At 35.0% G+C, this 16,071-nt stretch overlaps 1 protein-coding gene across 1 annotated transcript; it reads left to right on the top strand.

Annotated features, from left to right (window-relative positions):
• Positions 1-12,728: 12,728 nt before the first annotated feature.
• On the top strand, positions 12,729-15,617 carry LOC127712429 (uncharacterized). The gene is made up of 2 exons (XM_052218863.1): positions 12,729-12,987; positions 13,101-15,617. Exon 2 carries the CDS (start codon positions 13,109-13,111, stop codon positions 15,170-15,172), a length of 2,064 nt encoding a protein of 687 aa, XP_052074823.1. The 5' UTR covers positions 12,729-12,987; positions 13,101-13,108; the 3' UTR covers positions 15,173-15,617.
• Positions 15,618-16,071: the final 454 nt, after the last annotated feature.

Below are 16,071 nucleotides of genomic sequence, written 5' to 3'. Positions count from 1 at the left end.
ACAGAAATAAACAACTATAGGTCACCATACGACCTTCGACAATGAGTAAAACCTATACGACAAATGTACAATTTAAAACAATTCAAATGAGAAAACTAACGGCATGATTTATGTACAAAATAATGAATGAAAAATAAATATGCCTGTCTTGCAGGGTTTATCTGAACTTAACCTCATTTTCATGGTTTTGTCTGTTACTGGCATACTATATATGTTTCAAAATATTTGGTTGATGGGATGATTGTAACAGAGGCGGATTTAGGGGAGGGCCCATTGGTTGATTATATAGGGAATCACTGAAGCATGACTGGAGCAGGCCTCTCTTAAGCAGTCAACCCCCCCCCCCCTTTTATGAAAAATTCTGGTTCCGCCACTGTAAGGCTGGCTTGGATTGGTTTATCTGACCTTGGCCTCATTTTCATGATCATTGATAATATTAATTTTTTCTGATACTTGTAGTAAAACTTTATCTTTTGGAATATCAACATAAAACCAATCATGAATGTAAAGCAGGTGAGACATTTCAGCTGGTGCACTCTTGTTAACACAAAAAATATATGGACTGCCCACTAGAATATGAATGGACAATGTATGCTTGGTATGGACAAAATTCCTCCTTTTTACCCTACGAGGCTGCGTATTTATCTCGGGGGGGGGGGTGACTTCCTATATTCAAGGTGATAGGACGTGCCGCTGGAATAGGTCACCTTTTCAAGTTGAAAATATGTGAATAGGTCGGGAAAACTATCAGTAATATATGATAAGGTCAATAAAGTATCCATAACTTCTTCGTCTGTCATCTTTCTTGGTGTTTCCGGGTGTGATTTTATCAACCAATTTTTCTCTTTTGACACTTTAATATTCTGTCTTACATTACACTACATGAAACCCAAGCATTATGGGGAAAAGGTTACATTTTTAACTACGCAATATATGAAAAAGGTGGGGTAACAGAACCCCAGCGGCACCCTCTGTCAATTTAGTATTGAAGTAGCCTCCCCCCCCCCCCCCCCCCCCCCCCCCGAGTCCTATATACAAGGTAATAGGACGTGCCGCTGGAATAGGTTACCTTTTCAGGCTTAAATATATGTGTATAGGTCGGAAAAACTATCAGAAATATAAGACAAGGTCTATCAAGCTCCCATAACTTCTTCACTATCATCTTTCTTGGTGTTCTCGGTTGTGTTTTTATCAACCAATTTTAATTTTTTGACACTTTGGTATTCCATTCGTACATTACACACCACATGAAACCCAAACAATACGGGAAAAGGTTGCATTGTTACCTACGCAATATATGAAAAAAGGTGTGGTAACAGAACCCCAGCGGCACCCCCTATCAATTAAGTATTGAAGTGCCCCCCCCCCCCCCTTCCCCCGAGGTATTTATACATCCAGCTGTATGAACACCCTGTCATAGCAAGGGATTATCTGTCAGATTAGGGAAGTCATATTTCTATACCCATGTTAACCCTACGATATGAAAATAAGGAGATGTGGTATGATTGCCAATGAGACAACTATCCACCAAAGTTCAAATTTAAAAGTCAAAAATGAATTTAAAAAAAAAAATTCTTCTCCATATTATCATCATAGGCCGATAATTACGTTTCGTTGCAGCTAGCAGGTGGGTCAAACCAGTGATCACACATCATTAAAAAAGTTTTCAGACCTATTTTTTGCCGCAATGACACACTCCACTTTAATCTTTTTTTAAACAAGAACTTTCCTTATTAGCTTCCCTTTTGAAAAGACGCATGTCAAAAAGTAAGACATTAGTTAAAGATTGCCAATATCACCGACTAATATAGCGTCCCTGTGTACTGGGCGGAGTTTTAAAATTACAATCCCAACTTTTCCGGAACCTAGTTAGTAGTATATATTTTTTTTATATATAATGTCTTTAATTGGTAGTGCTTGGAACTGCCTGGTAGACTGCGGGTGTGTGTCCTAGGCAAAATCCCGACTTGGTGAAACCAGAGACATATAATACTTGTACTATATGTCTCTGGTGAAACAAATATTTTACGCTTCTCCGTAAAGCATGCGGTATTGAGGGATAATAGCATAGACCGATATATAAGGTCGGAATACTAGTAAGGTCCCGGTTACTATTGACCAATTTTTATCTACATGATCAAAGGTGGAAAACTGCTAATTATTGAAGTGTCGGGGTTTTTTTTCTGCGTAAAACAAATAATCAATTTAGTGAAATGTGTTGCTCGAGTTCCGTTAGTCTATTATAATAACTCATTCTTATTCAATTATTTTAGTTATTACGCTGATATTTCCTCTTTTTTTAGTGCGAACTCTGTTGGCATATTGATAGATACAAAAGAAGATAGAAAATTAACAACTAGCAAAATAAGTAAAAGGATAATATCATAAACAGAAAACATTGGCCCCGAGGTCTCATGTTATAGGACTAGAGTTCCAAAAATCATAGAATCATGATACGAGAAAATTTGTTAGATATTTTCGTGCCCATTATTTGATAAAGTATATAAATCTTTGAATAAAAATGTTATGTGTGACTGTCAAGTATTTAGTCTTTGTTTGAAAATTGTAATGTCCAAATTTTTTTTTGGAAAATAAAAAATACATTTTTTAACTATTATCAAAATTTTGCAGTGTTAAAATATTTCACATACTCCGGAATTGTTATGTTCAAAATTTCGTAACTATTATCAAAATTTTGCAGTGGGAAAATATTTCACATACTCCGGAATAAGATCCTACCAATACTTGGAAATGAAGATATTTCAAGTAAAAAAGAGATTTATGACAGTAACGAGGGGCCTGATTGGGGGGGGGGGGGGGGGGGGGGGGTCTCATCACGATTCACGAGTTGATTTTTTTGTCAATCACGATTCACAGAAAATAAATTTCCATGATCACAGATCACGAAAATATAAAAAAAAATAAATCTGTAGAAAAACGGATCACGATAGCGAAAATGCGCCGATCACGAAGAACGAAAATAACCCATCAGGCCCCTCAGTAACAAAATGTTATAATACGCCAAACGGATAAAACGGTTAAAAGCTCATTAGAGCTTATGTTGACTCTGTTTGTATACTTTGCCGACTCTAAATAAGCTTATTTATTATTATTTATTTATTTATTGTTTATAGCGTGCAGATGAAGCCCGATGCCTTTATACTATAGCATACTATATGGGTTTTACTTGTTATTGAAAGCCGTAAGGTGACATGCAGTTGTTTACATCGCTATCCTTTGTTTACGGTTAAACATTGCGTCATTGGAAAAATATTTTTATTTATATATATATATATACTAATACATCTAATTGACATCTTTTGATATATTCAACCAGTATTTAAATGAAAATAGGGTGCGAACGGATCCAAGGGGCGAACGTGTATGGTGAGAATGTGTTTTTGGAGCGAACGCACCAGATACCGTCGTACATGTCAATATTTATATTTTCTTTTTTTTAATGTTATGCTTTGATATATCATCTATAATTCTGTCCTTTTTATGTGAAAAATGAACAAACCACTCTGTGTTTCTGACCGCACGTATTTCCTGTTTTGTAGAACGTTTTGTATGGTTTGTTGACATCGGGAAAGGGTGCTCTCATACACGCCCGCGTTCCAATGTCGTCAAAACTATTTTTGAGAAAACCACTCAAAGCGACCTTTTCCAAGGCGCTCGTCGTTAGAAACATGCGTTAAAATATGCGCACTGTTAAAGGGCCGAGCCACCTTAAGTGACATATAATAAATACACGTGACCGATGAAATAGATGCCGACTTTTAAAAAAAAGGACAGTCTTAAATCATTAGTCGATGAAAAACTGGTCAAAAAGAAATGTGACGATAAGAACAGTCTACACAGAAAACTAAAGACTGAGCTACACGAATCCCACAAAAATCGGGGGTGATTTCAAGTGCTAAGGAGTGGTAAACTGCTAAATTTGTTGCAACTGTAGTGTTGATCATAGCAAATAAAAATTGAGTAATCATAATGTCGCATTTGGCATTGTACTAATTGAGGAAAGAGGACAGTGGTGTTGCTACGACAATTTGAAATAATAGTTGTTGTCATCTGTGACACATATGTTCCATAACAGAATAATGAAGAAAAAAACTAAATTCTTGACCTGTTGGTGCACGTTACAAATGTAAGAAAAAAGGTGTCATTTATTATCTACATGGAGCAAAATACATGAGGAAAAGCACGTTTTTAACCTTGCTTGTATGTGGCGAGGAAAAATAAAAAAAGACTCGTTTTCAATTTGTTTTAAACATTTATTTATAGATCCAAGCACAAGGTACCGGCAGTTATGAGTTAAGATATCTAAAATATGATTGTATTACTAAGTTCGACTTTTGTGGTTTGTGTCTAGATACATTTGAATATGTCTCTTGTATACGTCATAGGTGCTTGAGGACAGGACCCTATGTTGAGCCCCATAGTTCCTCCCCCTTTATTATTATAAATCCTTGATTTCTAATATATATCATTTATTGGTACCATATGTATACCAATTTTCCATATTTTTACTCTAAATGTACATGTTTACAATGTGCCACTCGACTAGACGAAGCGAAAGGTTGCTAACTTCGTTCCAAGGAATTGTCTTGTAAACCGCATCGGTTGTTGCGTGGTAGCGTGTTCGCCTCGAGTGCGGGAGGTCGTGGGTTCGAACCCCGGCCGGGTCAAACCAAAGACTTTAAAATTGGTATTTGCTGTTTCTCCGCTAAGGGTGTGGCATTAAGGAGTGAGAGCAAAGACTGCTCGGCTCAGAGTCAGAATAATGTGTCCGGGTAAGGTGACATGTCTTCCTGCGTGCCGGTCTAGTACATTGCAGGGTTAATATTCGTATTTCATTAACATGTTCTCGTCCTAATAATAATAATAATAATGAAAATTTATAAAGCGCCCTATATAAAAAATAAAACTCACTCTAAGGCGCTGAACATGCAGCAGGGTAATTAAAACAAATCAAAGACAGAAACATAAAACATACACTGTGTCAGATGCAAATACTGAAATAAAAATACCACAAAAATGCCTACCATAAAAATTGTCAATTCGGAAATACATATTAAAACAAAATATTAAAAATTAACAATCTTGTCTAAAATCATGCAAAACAAGCAAAAACCCCTAAAAAGGAATACAAAATGTTGCATTAAAAATAGAAAAAAAAAAACAAGTAAAAACCCGTAAAAGAAAAAAGAAAAATCCTGAATATGTATTTTAAGTTGACGCTGGACTTTTAGCAGCCATCAATCATAATCGTCAGATTGTAGGAGCTTTGTGTAAAATTCATATGAATTGTTGCTATGGGAATAAATTCGCGTAAAAATAAAACGCGCGTCTGGCGTACAAAATTTTAAGCCCGGTTTCTATGATGAGTTCATTTAAGTGCTTGATCAATTTTACTTGTCTTATATATCTGTCCACGACTCTCCTGTAAAAGTGCGTATCCTCATAAATCTGTGTATCGGTGTTCCTACTGTCTGTATCACTCTGCTCAGCTCCTTATAAAATTGCATATCACGGCTTTGTGACATCAAGTACGTTGACCTGGCCTTAATAACTTTTACCCGGACATATCATCGACGTCATAATGAATAAACCGACGTTGATAAGTTTGACTCTCATCTTCCGGTTTGCTTGTGAAACAAAGAAAAACACTTGTCTTTATCATGCAAATACACAAATACAATCCGATAAATTAATTATGAGGTTGTCTGCATATTGATATTGTAAAATACTAGTATCAGCTGCTCGACACAATATGAAGCCTTTTCAACTCTTATATTCGCTGCGCTCACTCGACAAAGTATCGGTTATCAGGTTTTCTGCATACTGATATTGTAATCCCAGAAAACCGGAAGATGACTCTGATAAGTTCGGGTCAAACTTATCAACGTCGGTTCATTCATTATATGTTAAAAGGCCGAACTAATAAAGTCATCTTCCGGTTTGCTGGTGCAACAAAGGAAAACACTTGTTTTATCATACAAAATACACAAATATACAATCCTCTAAATCTGTTATCAGATTTTCATAAAAATTTATATTGTAAAATATCAGCTGCTGGACACAATATGAAGCCTTTTTTTAAACTCGTTCGCTGCGCTCACTCGACAAAAAAGATTCATGTTGTGACTCGCAGCTGATATTTCATAATATCAATATGCAGACAACCTGATAATCGGTACATATAGTTCCGTGTCTATACATGTCATAAAACATAAAGTTCGATCGAGAACGCCAAGTCTGATTTTAGGTTCTTTTAAATTTTATATAATTATGTATCATTCAATACTATGTGCTACATTTGATTGATTACTTGCTTGTTAGTGTATTACGCCACTTTCAACACTCCTGGCTATATCGTGGTGGCCAGTTTTTACTACTGAAGGAACTTCAAGGAACTCTGCGCGGGTTTTAGAAAGTATTTTGTCGCCAGCCGTGATACCGATATTATTTAGTTAGTGCGTTGTCTAGCCTGATTTGTATCGAAAATTATATAGACATAAATCAAAATTCTATTGAAGGCATTTTGATTTAAAATTTCAATTATATATTTGTTTTTCTTAGCGAGGAAGCTACTGATTATAAGTTCGCAAGAATATGTTTTCGAAAGTTTAATAATGATAATAGAAAAAAATAAAATAAAATAAAAACAGAATCACCCTATAATGTTATCATTTCCCTTAATAAAGCAAATGACGAGAACATCAGATTGTAGGAGCTTTGTGTAAAATTCATTTGAATTGTTGCTATGAGAACAAATTCGCGTAAAAATAAAACGCGAGTCTGGCGTACAAAATTTCAAGTCCTGTTTCTATGATGAGTTCATTTTAAGTGTTTGATCAAAGGGAGATAACTACGATTTTACTTGTCTTATATATCTGTACACGACTCATTCAAACTATGTGCTAAATTTGATCGATTACTTGCGTGTATGTGTTTTACATCACTTTCAACACTCTTGACTATATCGTTGGCGGCCAGTTTTTACTGAAGGAAGCTAATTTGAGAAAATACCTTGCGTTGGTATTAGTAAGAGCGAGTATATTACTATAAGTATTTTGTCGCCACTGATACCGATATTATTTCGTCAAGTGCGTTTTCTAGCCTGATTTGTATCACAAATTTTATAGACATAAACGTGGGTGTTTACGTAAATGACACGAATAACCCATTGACACACACACACACACAAAAAATTATCCAGATTTTTATTGGTCGTTCATCATTAACCCTTTCAGTGCAATTATATTGATAAAAGGTACCCTTATGAGATTGAATATGAATAGTACTCACCTAGATAGTTTATTTTCTCGACAGTGGTTGCCTTTTTATATTTCTAAACGCTGATTAACATATAATAATAATTCTTTATTGTCATATAAGTAAGACACGATACTTGTGACAAATACAAATAATAACAACAAAAAATAAACAGATTTGAATACATATATATTTTGTTTAAATATACTTTTTCACTTTTTTGGTCTTTTGGAAAATGTTGTTTGTGCTGTATTTAGACCCCTCTACCAAGGAATTTGTTTTGCATGCACACGTATAAAAATTGCGGTTTTTATCCAACGCAATCATAGGTTTGAACGTTGTATTCAATTTAGACTTACTTACATATATATATATATATAAGGACATTTGAAAAGAAGGGGATATAAACACAAAAACATCAAAAATAGTTTTCGAAAAGCGGAATCCATCCCCAGAAGCAGTCTGCTAACTTACAAAGAAAAACAGAAAAGTAAAAGAATCCCATGTGTGCTCACCTACCATCCATGCCTGAGAAATAGTTTCAAGACCATTCGTGATCATTGGACAGCAATCGAGAAACATTCTAAGTTATCCAAAATCTTTCCTGAGCCTCCCATGATTGCCTTCAAACAACCTAACAGCCTGAGAAATATACTTGTCCGTGCTGACCTTTCCAAACCTAACCATACTGTAGGTAATTGCCAGCCTTGTGGGGATAAGCGCTGCAAATGTTGCAACCAATTGCAGCATTCATCAACATTTCACAGTAAGACCACAGAAAAGACATACAAGATCTTCTGCAATGTCAACTGCAAAAGCTCAAACGTGATTTACGTTCTTGAGTGTCCTATATGTGGTCTCCAATATGTTGGTGAATCTATGCAGCCATTTCACAAACGCCTTAATGGCCACAGGAGTGACCTCACAAAAAAACCGTATATTCCTGTCAGCCAACACTTCAGGTTACCAGATCACAATCTGAAAGATTTTGATCACATGAAGATCCTTGTGATCGAACAGGATTGTACATGGCAAAATAGGCAAAGAGAGAATCGGGAGAAGTTTTGGATAAAAACACTGGGTGTCCCTCCATCCAGATGGAATCAAATGAAAGAAATAATTAAATTTACAGTCTAATGTTTATATTATGATATTCAGGATTTTGGATTAAAATCAATCGACCAAAACTTACCTGTATTATTACTGATCTATGTTTACACCTTATACATTATATATCAGTATTGTTAAAACTTTTAACACTGAGGAAGGCCATTTGTTGAGCCGAAATATTTGCAATTATTGTATAATTTATTATATATATATATATATTGTTACATCTGGTGATTCGTTTATTTGGCAATCGCCAATGGCAGTCAGCAGGGTTTAAGAACATCAGTTGTTCGACCTGCTAGTCAAATGCGTTTTGTTAAAATATACTTTTTCACTTTTTTGGTCTTTTGGAAAATGTTATTTGTGCTGTATTTAGACCCCTCTACCAAGAAATTTGTTGTGCATGCACACGTATGAAAATTGCGGTTTTTATCCAACGCAATCATAGATTTGAACGTTGTTTTCAATTTAGACTTGTTTATATATATATATATACAAGCAAAAATAACTAAGAGTCCCCTGTCCTCAGCTCTAAAGACTGTTTTATAAGGGAACCTGTTTTTTTCACTTGGTTTATATTTGAAGGATTTAGCAGGACTACTAGTTTTTCAGTATCAGACAGATTTGGAAATATCGGAAAATCTATTGCAATGTCATTAAAAAGTTTAATACGTAATATTTTATTATTTTGACAGTAGAGAAGAAAGTGATTTTCATCTTCTATGGTTTTACAAGTTAGACATGTTCTATGGTTTCGAGGTATATTCAGATATCTGCACTTTTCTATAAGTAAATTATGGTCACTGATTCTTATTTTTGTAAATAACGTCGTTTCAAAATTTGGATATCGTAGATAAAATTCTTGGTCTTGTTTGACTTTTATGCTTTTATAAAGAAAAGGTTTGTTATTTTCGTTTAAACTGCTTATCTTATTTTCAAGTAATTCTGAATAAAAGTTGCTTGAAATATTCTTAATACAAGTCTTTAGTTTTTTTACGTCTTTCGTATTTTGACAGGAAACTATTTTTTGTATGTCAATATTCATTTCTTGTGAAGAATCTTTGATGAAAGTGGACCATGTATAAACTCCTTGTGAGTCAATGTGTTTACTTAATGTATAACTTTCTTTTAGTAATGAGTTTATGTTTTCTGTATTTAATCTATTCAAATAAAGGATTTATATTTTTTTACATATTTTTCTATTGGTTGTCTGCCAAGTTCAGCTTTAACCCCTAAAAATTAGAATTTATCTATATCTTTGTTTTGGGATTTTAATCTGCCTTTGCTTTATAATAAGAATGATGTATCCATGTATGATATTTCTGCATTATATTGTCAAAATTGGCTTAATAAGAGAATCAAAGAGATTACCGGATACATTAATAGGGAAATTTCCCCAAAAGGCTGCATGTGACTTAATTTAAAAAAGAGCCTTCCTAGATTTGTTTGCTAAATCTGTTAAGCTCGCATTTAGATTTCCATTATTTTTTATTAAGGTACGTGCCCAGAAATTTATATTCAGTAACATTTTCATTGTTTTCGTTGTTGAACCTTACTTGTTATATATGGTCCCAGTTTTGTATAGTTCTTTGTTGGACGATCATTGTTTGTTTTTTTTTGCCATTTTTCACAGTAATTTGATAAATTATTTAAACTATTCTGAAAACCTTCTACAAGATATCATTCTTTGATTTTACAAATATAATCCCTAGTGTGGACAGTCTATAACTTGAAAATTTGTTTCATACACCTTCCAAATTTATTTCTCTATATTTTATACATAAAATAGTAAGAAGGGGATGAAATTACATGTATAAAAAAAACATTAGGTCATGAATTTTTAGATAAAGTAGTGATTTGGTGGGTTGAAATAAGGTCAAAAAGTAGTATGTCTAAAGCTGTCAAACTGAATTATGAGACCCTCTTAACATAAAATTGATGCACTATGAAATAACTGTTTTCTTATGCCACCTCTCTTTTTTTAAGTTCGAGTTGTCTTTCTTGGCCGAAATAAAAGATTCAGTATGATAACTGGATTCTTAGTCATTCCTGCTACATTTTGTAAAGCTTAAAAGGGAACAGCAAAATGCTTTCTACATCAAGTGCATCACTAAGGAAAATCAGTCGGTGAACCTAAAAACAATCTTTTTACTCTCTTAGTGTACAAATTAACGTAAACACCAGACGTAATTAACTAAATGAAGTATATTTCAAGTGGTGGTAAAAGTTTCAACCAGATCTTTGAAGTCAGAAATAAGAAAATTACACTTGTTTGAATTTCTCACTGTACGATCAGTCTCGCTTGTATATTTTGAAACTGTATGATCAGTCTTTATTTCACTGTATTCTAGTGGTGATTTCAAAGTTATTTACGATACATTAGAAGGTGGCATTTTTCTAAATAACACAAATATATTTCAATAAATTCACATCCTGAAAACTTATGAAACATGTTGTGAGCCAAGGCTCCGTGTTGAAGACCGTACTGTGACCTATAATGGTTTACTTTTATAAATTTTGACTTGGATGGAGAGTTGTCTCATTGGCACTCATACCACATCTTCTTATATCTATTTAGCTTGATGGGGTGTACTCGACTTACTACATTAAGTATAAGGATGTTTAAATGTTGCTAAAATAAGAGGAAGGTTTGTTGTATATATAAGTTTCAGAAATGTCCTCCGTTATACTTAAAATTGTACAAACACACAGATTTAATTGTTATATAAAAATGCATGTATTTACACACATTCGAGGCCGTACTGTAGCCTATAATTGATCACAGTTCCTTCACTTTGTTTTGGATGTAGAGCTGTCTCTTTGACACTCAATTGTACACCACTTTGTAAAGCGGGGGTTTATAGTGATAATGAAGTCCGTCTTTCCGTTGGATCGGTACAATATGTTTCGTTGGTTTTGTAAGTGCATCTCCTCATAAACCACTTAATATACATTGTGGGTTCCAGCCATTTTTAAATGGAGAGGGGGTCCAATCCAGGAGAAAAGGGATTCCAAATATATGTTCCCATACAAATGCCGTCTACAAAAATCATCAGAAATATATTTGTATTGTCTGATGAAAGAAATTACACGTTATAGTTCCCTGGACAGTTCATAATATCACATAGACACGTATATACCTTCAAATTGCCGTTGTTTCTTTTTCAAAATCACGACTGGTCATACAGTCAAAAAATCTGAAATCGCTTCAAGAATACAGTCAGTTCTAGACTGATCGTACAGTAATTTATTTTGGGATCCTCAAGGAAAACATATTTTTTTATGGGAAATACGAATATTCTACTTAATACGAAAAGAATATTGAAACAGTATATATTTAACTGTAAACTGATGCAAATATTTGCATTAAAAGATTATTTGCTTTGTACTACGAGAGCAAAATTGTCCATCGATTTCACTTTTTTCTATCAAGTTGGTGTGATGCACACGTATATTTTATATTCTTATGCATGTTTTTGTTACAGTTACTCATATTTATGATGCAATACATACCTTGAAGATGTTCAAAGCACTTTATAGATATAGGAGTAAACAAATGATGAGAAAAGTCACCGTAGGCAAAACCGTCCTGTTAGCCAGTTGGAAATCATCGCTTCGAAAATCGCGACTTCCAGATAGCGTACAGAATAGTATCTACACTGTGTATTAACATTATTATTACACAATGTGTTAAAATGCAACGAAATTTAATCAGTGTAATTTTCTGGAAAGTAGAAGGAAAGCACGAAAACATGACGCGACTTCTAAGCTAAAGTAACAATTCTCCTATTTTAATTTATTTTCCATATGTAACCATTTCGTTTAGAATCAAGTGGCAGGAGAAGAAGAAAACAAGCAATCAATTATGATAAGTAGCATCTAGGACTAATATATTAAGATTCGTGTAATAGTCCAAGAGACATGGTTTCTACAGCTTAATAAATGCTACCGATGAATACGTCCGGAAATACCAAGTCAAAATTAAATGCTCACAGGCAACCCAATACTACTTTAAATTCACACCTATGAATTGAATAATTTGTGTTATACACAGTCAACGTGTATACAATTTACCTGAGGCATCCCATTGTCTTAGCAGTCAATAACAATAATAAAATTGACATGCAGTTCATTGATTTCTAGTAACAACACACAACTATGATTATTGATGTCCGATAGTTTGTTCATTTTACAAAATTTCTATGTGAAAGTCTTCCCTTAACTGACCTTAATAAAAAGGTAAATATTAATTTGTCATTCAATCGTTGGGTGTTTATTTAAAAGTCTCGCTTCAGTAAAGCCATATTTTTAAAAAGACTTCAAAACCGGTTTTGAATAGACAATTTAACATGTCGTCCGTGAATAAACAGACACCATATTTTACATATGAATGTTGAACGAACGTCTGGGTTCAACGATTTCGACAAATTTTCTTCATATTGTTACAGTGACATTTTTTGGTTTGTTAAAAACCAAATAGGATTTAGTTTCCCCATTAATTGATCCAATGGAATAACCATAAAGTGAATTTGAAATCTGTGGAAGTTAGAAATAGTGAAATAATTGCCATGTTGTGATCAGGAATGTCGCATTGAAAAGGTAACTCAATTCTTTAACCCTATCGTTAAACTATTAAATTACTTCACCAACAGTTTCCTTGTATGACAGCCGCCATTACAAAATATTTATTCTGAATTTTATATTTATTTTAGTGAGTAAAATGGTGATTCAAAGGGAAGAACCGACCCAAACATTGGCAAAACGACGTGTATTATATATTGGTAGTTCAGTGCCATTAGAGACAACAGAAGGACTAGAAGCAGTTCAACAACCACTTAGGGATAGGTACCCGGTAGGTGAACATGCTCAGTTACAAGGTATAGACTCAACTCTTACCGTTCTTTACACCGGTTTACAAATTCAGTATATTGATGATCCAGATACGATTGTATTTTTCCCGATTTCTTCATTGACAGTATGCGCTGCAGTCAGGCCCGTAAATGCAATAAATGCCCCGACAGGGGAGGTAATGGCCAAATTTGTATCTTTAAATTCAGAAATAGCTGCTCAGAATGCCAAAAATCCAGCTATTTTCACAGCGATTACACGTCGTGCAAAAGGAAGGAAAGTTCTTGAGTGCCATGGGTTCGTATGTGCCTCTGATCAGGACGCATTAGACATTGTTAAGGCAACATCAATGGCAGATCAAATGAAACGGGAAAACGGTACAATTCAAAATGGTCAAGTTCCGTATAGAGCAGTAAATGGATCAGGTATTCGACCGGGATCATTTAGGGTTGTAAACGGCACTGTTCCAGTTGAAACAACTGCTATGGTGAATGGTTCTTTACGGCGTATTATTGTAGACAAACCAGTATCCGCTAGACAAAATGTGCGACTTTCGGCTGGCGACAATATTCCATCAGTAGTCGATGACGTTCCACAGGAATTTTATGATTCACCGCCACCTCAAGGATATTTTTATCGTCCAAATAATGTTCAGGCCAAGAGTTTTAAAATAGAAAAGAAAGAACCGCCTATTTCTGCTCGATCTCGAGTTTCGAACTCCTTTGTACAGCCAGCAGACATTCCTCCGCCTCCATCGCCACCATCACCGCCAGTGGAACCAGCTCCAGTTCCACCGCCACCACCGCCACCTCAACAACCGCCTATAATAGAAGCTCAGCCTCCACCGCAGGATCGACCCACTGAAGCACTATCAGCAAGAAGTCAGCCTGAAAGACCTTTACACCAAGAAAATGGTATACCACCACCACCATTAGGCAGGCCTCGAGGGTATATGCCACGCAATTTTGGAGCACCGTTCTATCCACCTCCACCATCCTACATGAAACCGATGTATTATCCGCCGCCGCCGCCGCCGATGACAAGACCACGATTTTTCTCTCCTCAACCGTCTATGCGAGCACCACCCTACCCTTATCCATATCAATATCCAATGTATCCTCAATTTGTTAAACGACGACGACCAAAAAGGAAGGAATCGGAGTCGCCGCATTCGAAGTCTTCTGACAGTCGACACTCGAGTCATAAATCTCCGAGAGACCACGAAGAGACTGAAAGGAAAAGGATTCCAAACGGAGATTTTGACAGTGAAAGTGATGATTTATTTAGACCTAGAACACCACCTCGTGATTACGAATATGTTAATGCTGATGTTGATTCTCCACGAAAGGAGCGTATGAGTCGTCGAGAGGAATATGAAAAGCGACGTAATCGCAAAAACCGCGATAAAATCGAAAGAAGTCCACCTAGAATGATGTATAGCGGCTATCGTCCCTACTACATGTATCAGCCACAATCATTTAATCCTTACATGCCACCGGAAATGGCACGTTATCCGCCTCGTTCTAGTTCTGTCCCTCCTCATCTTCGATATACATCAAAAGACCGTAAGGCAAATAAGAAACAAAAGAAAAATAAGAAAAAAGAAAAAAGCCATTTCCGTGGAGGAGGTCCGCATTATCCGTATGGAAAAGAGGATATATCGATGGAAAGTGGTAGCGTAATGGGAGGATATGCATCAGAAATACCACAAGGAGCATATCCAACAGATGGATACTATTTCTACCCACATAAACCACCACGTGACTTTCGAAGGGAGAAAAACCAATTTTTGAATGAAAAATCGTTTTCCCGGCGAATGCAAGAAGAACATCGCACGTCTAGAGGTAAAAAGCAAGAGTATTATCCTACAGCCTATGAACTGAATGATGCTCAAGCAGAAGAGCGGTTAAATGAACCTGATTTCACAATGTACTAAACAGCACTCATAAGCTTTGTATAATAGTATATTTGTTTCTACAATAATCAAAAAGAAATATGTTTTCTAAAATTATATTTCACACAAAAAGGTTGGTGACCAGGAAAGACAATTTAGTTATAGAAAAGAAACTTGATGATCTAACGATTAATTATATTATCCTTTTGACTGGTCCGTATTTACAGTACATTATACACATGATACGTACGATAGGAACGATGTACAATAATTCAAGTGTCTTTGGTGGAATACAAATATATGTCATAATATATACAAAAACATAAACATATTCGTTTATATTAGTGCTAATGGTTTCATTTTATGTATAATTATTATATCCGGGATTAACATTGATCAGATACCACTGTTAACAATATGACATTTTAGTTTGTATATATGTTAAATATTACTTCTGCATATAAGATTACATTTTGTTGAAATTCTAGATACAATTTTTATTTTGGTATTATTCACATTCATTACATGGTAGTGAATGGTGAAGTCTTGGCAACATTTTATTGTCTCGCCTCGACGGAGTAAAAAGCGAGACTTTGGTATGATGTTTCCGGTGGCGTCGGTGGCGGCGTCAACAATTCGTTAAAGTTTTTGATAGGTCAGTTTAAGGGGAACTAGTAATGATAAATCAATGATATTTGGTATGCAGTTGTATAAACATGGGTACATCTCGTTTCCATGGAGATTATTTGGCCCTGCCTCTCAGTCATGATCTATTGACTTTGAAACTTTTGCATATAATATTAAAATAAGGAAATGTGGTACTGTTAAGTTTGTATTAGTTCAGTTTAAGGGGAACCACTAATTGTAAATTAATGGTATTTGGTATGCAGTTGTATAAGTAATTGGCACATCTCGTTTCCATGGATATTATTTGGCCCTGC

This window comes from Mytilus californianus, unplaced genomic scaffold (assembly GCF_021869535.1).
Source record: "Mytilus californianus isolate M0D057914Y unplaced genomic scaffold, xbMytCali1.0.p SCAF_8, whole genome shotgun sequence".
NCBI classification, from domain to species: domain Eukaryota; kingdom Metazoa; phylum Mollusca; class Bivalvia; order Mytilida; family Mytilidae; genus Mytilus; species Mytilus californianus.
Note: the sequence above shows the minus strand (reverse complement) of the source record. Positions and strands in the feature narration are given on the sequence as shown.

Excerpts from the sequence above, each read along its gene's own strand:
- LOC127712429 (XM_052218863.1), top strand. The coding sequence starts at position 13,109 with ATGGTGATTCAAAGGGAAGAACCGACCCAAACATTGGCAAAACGACGT.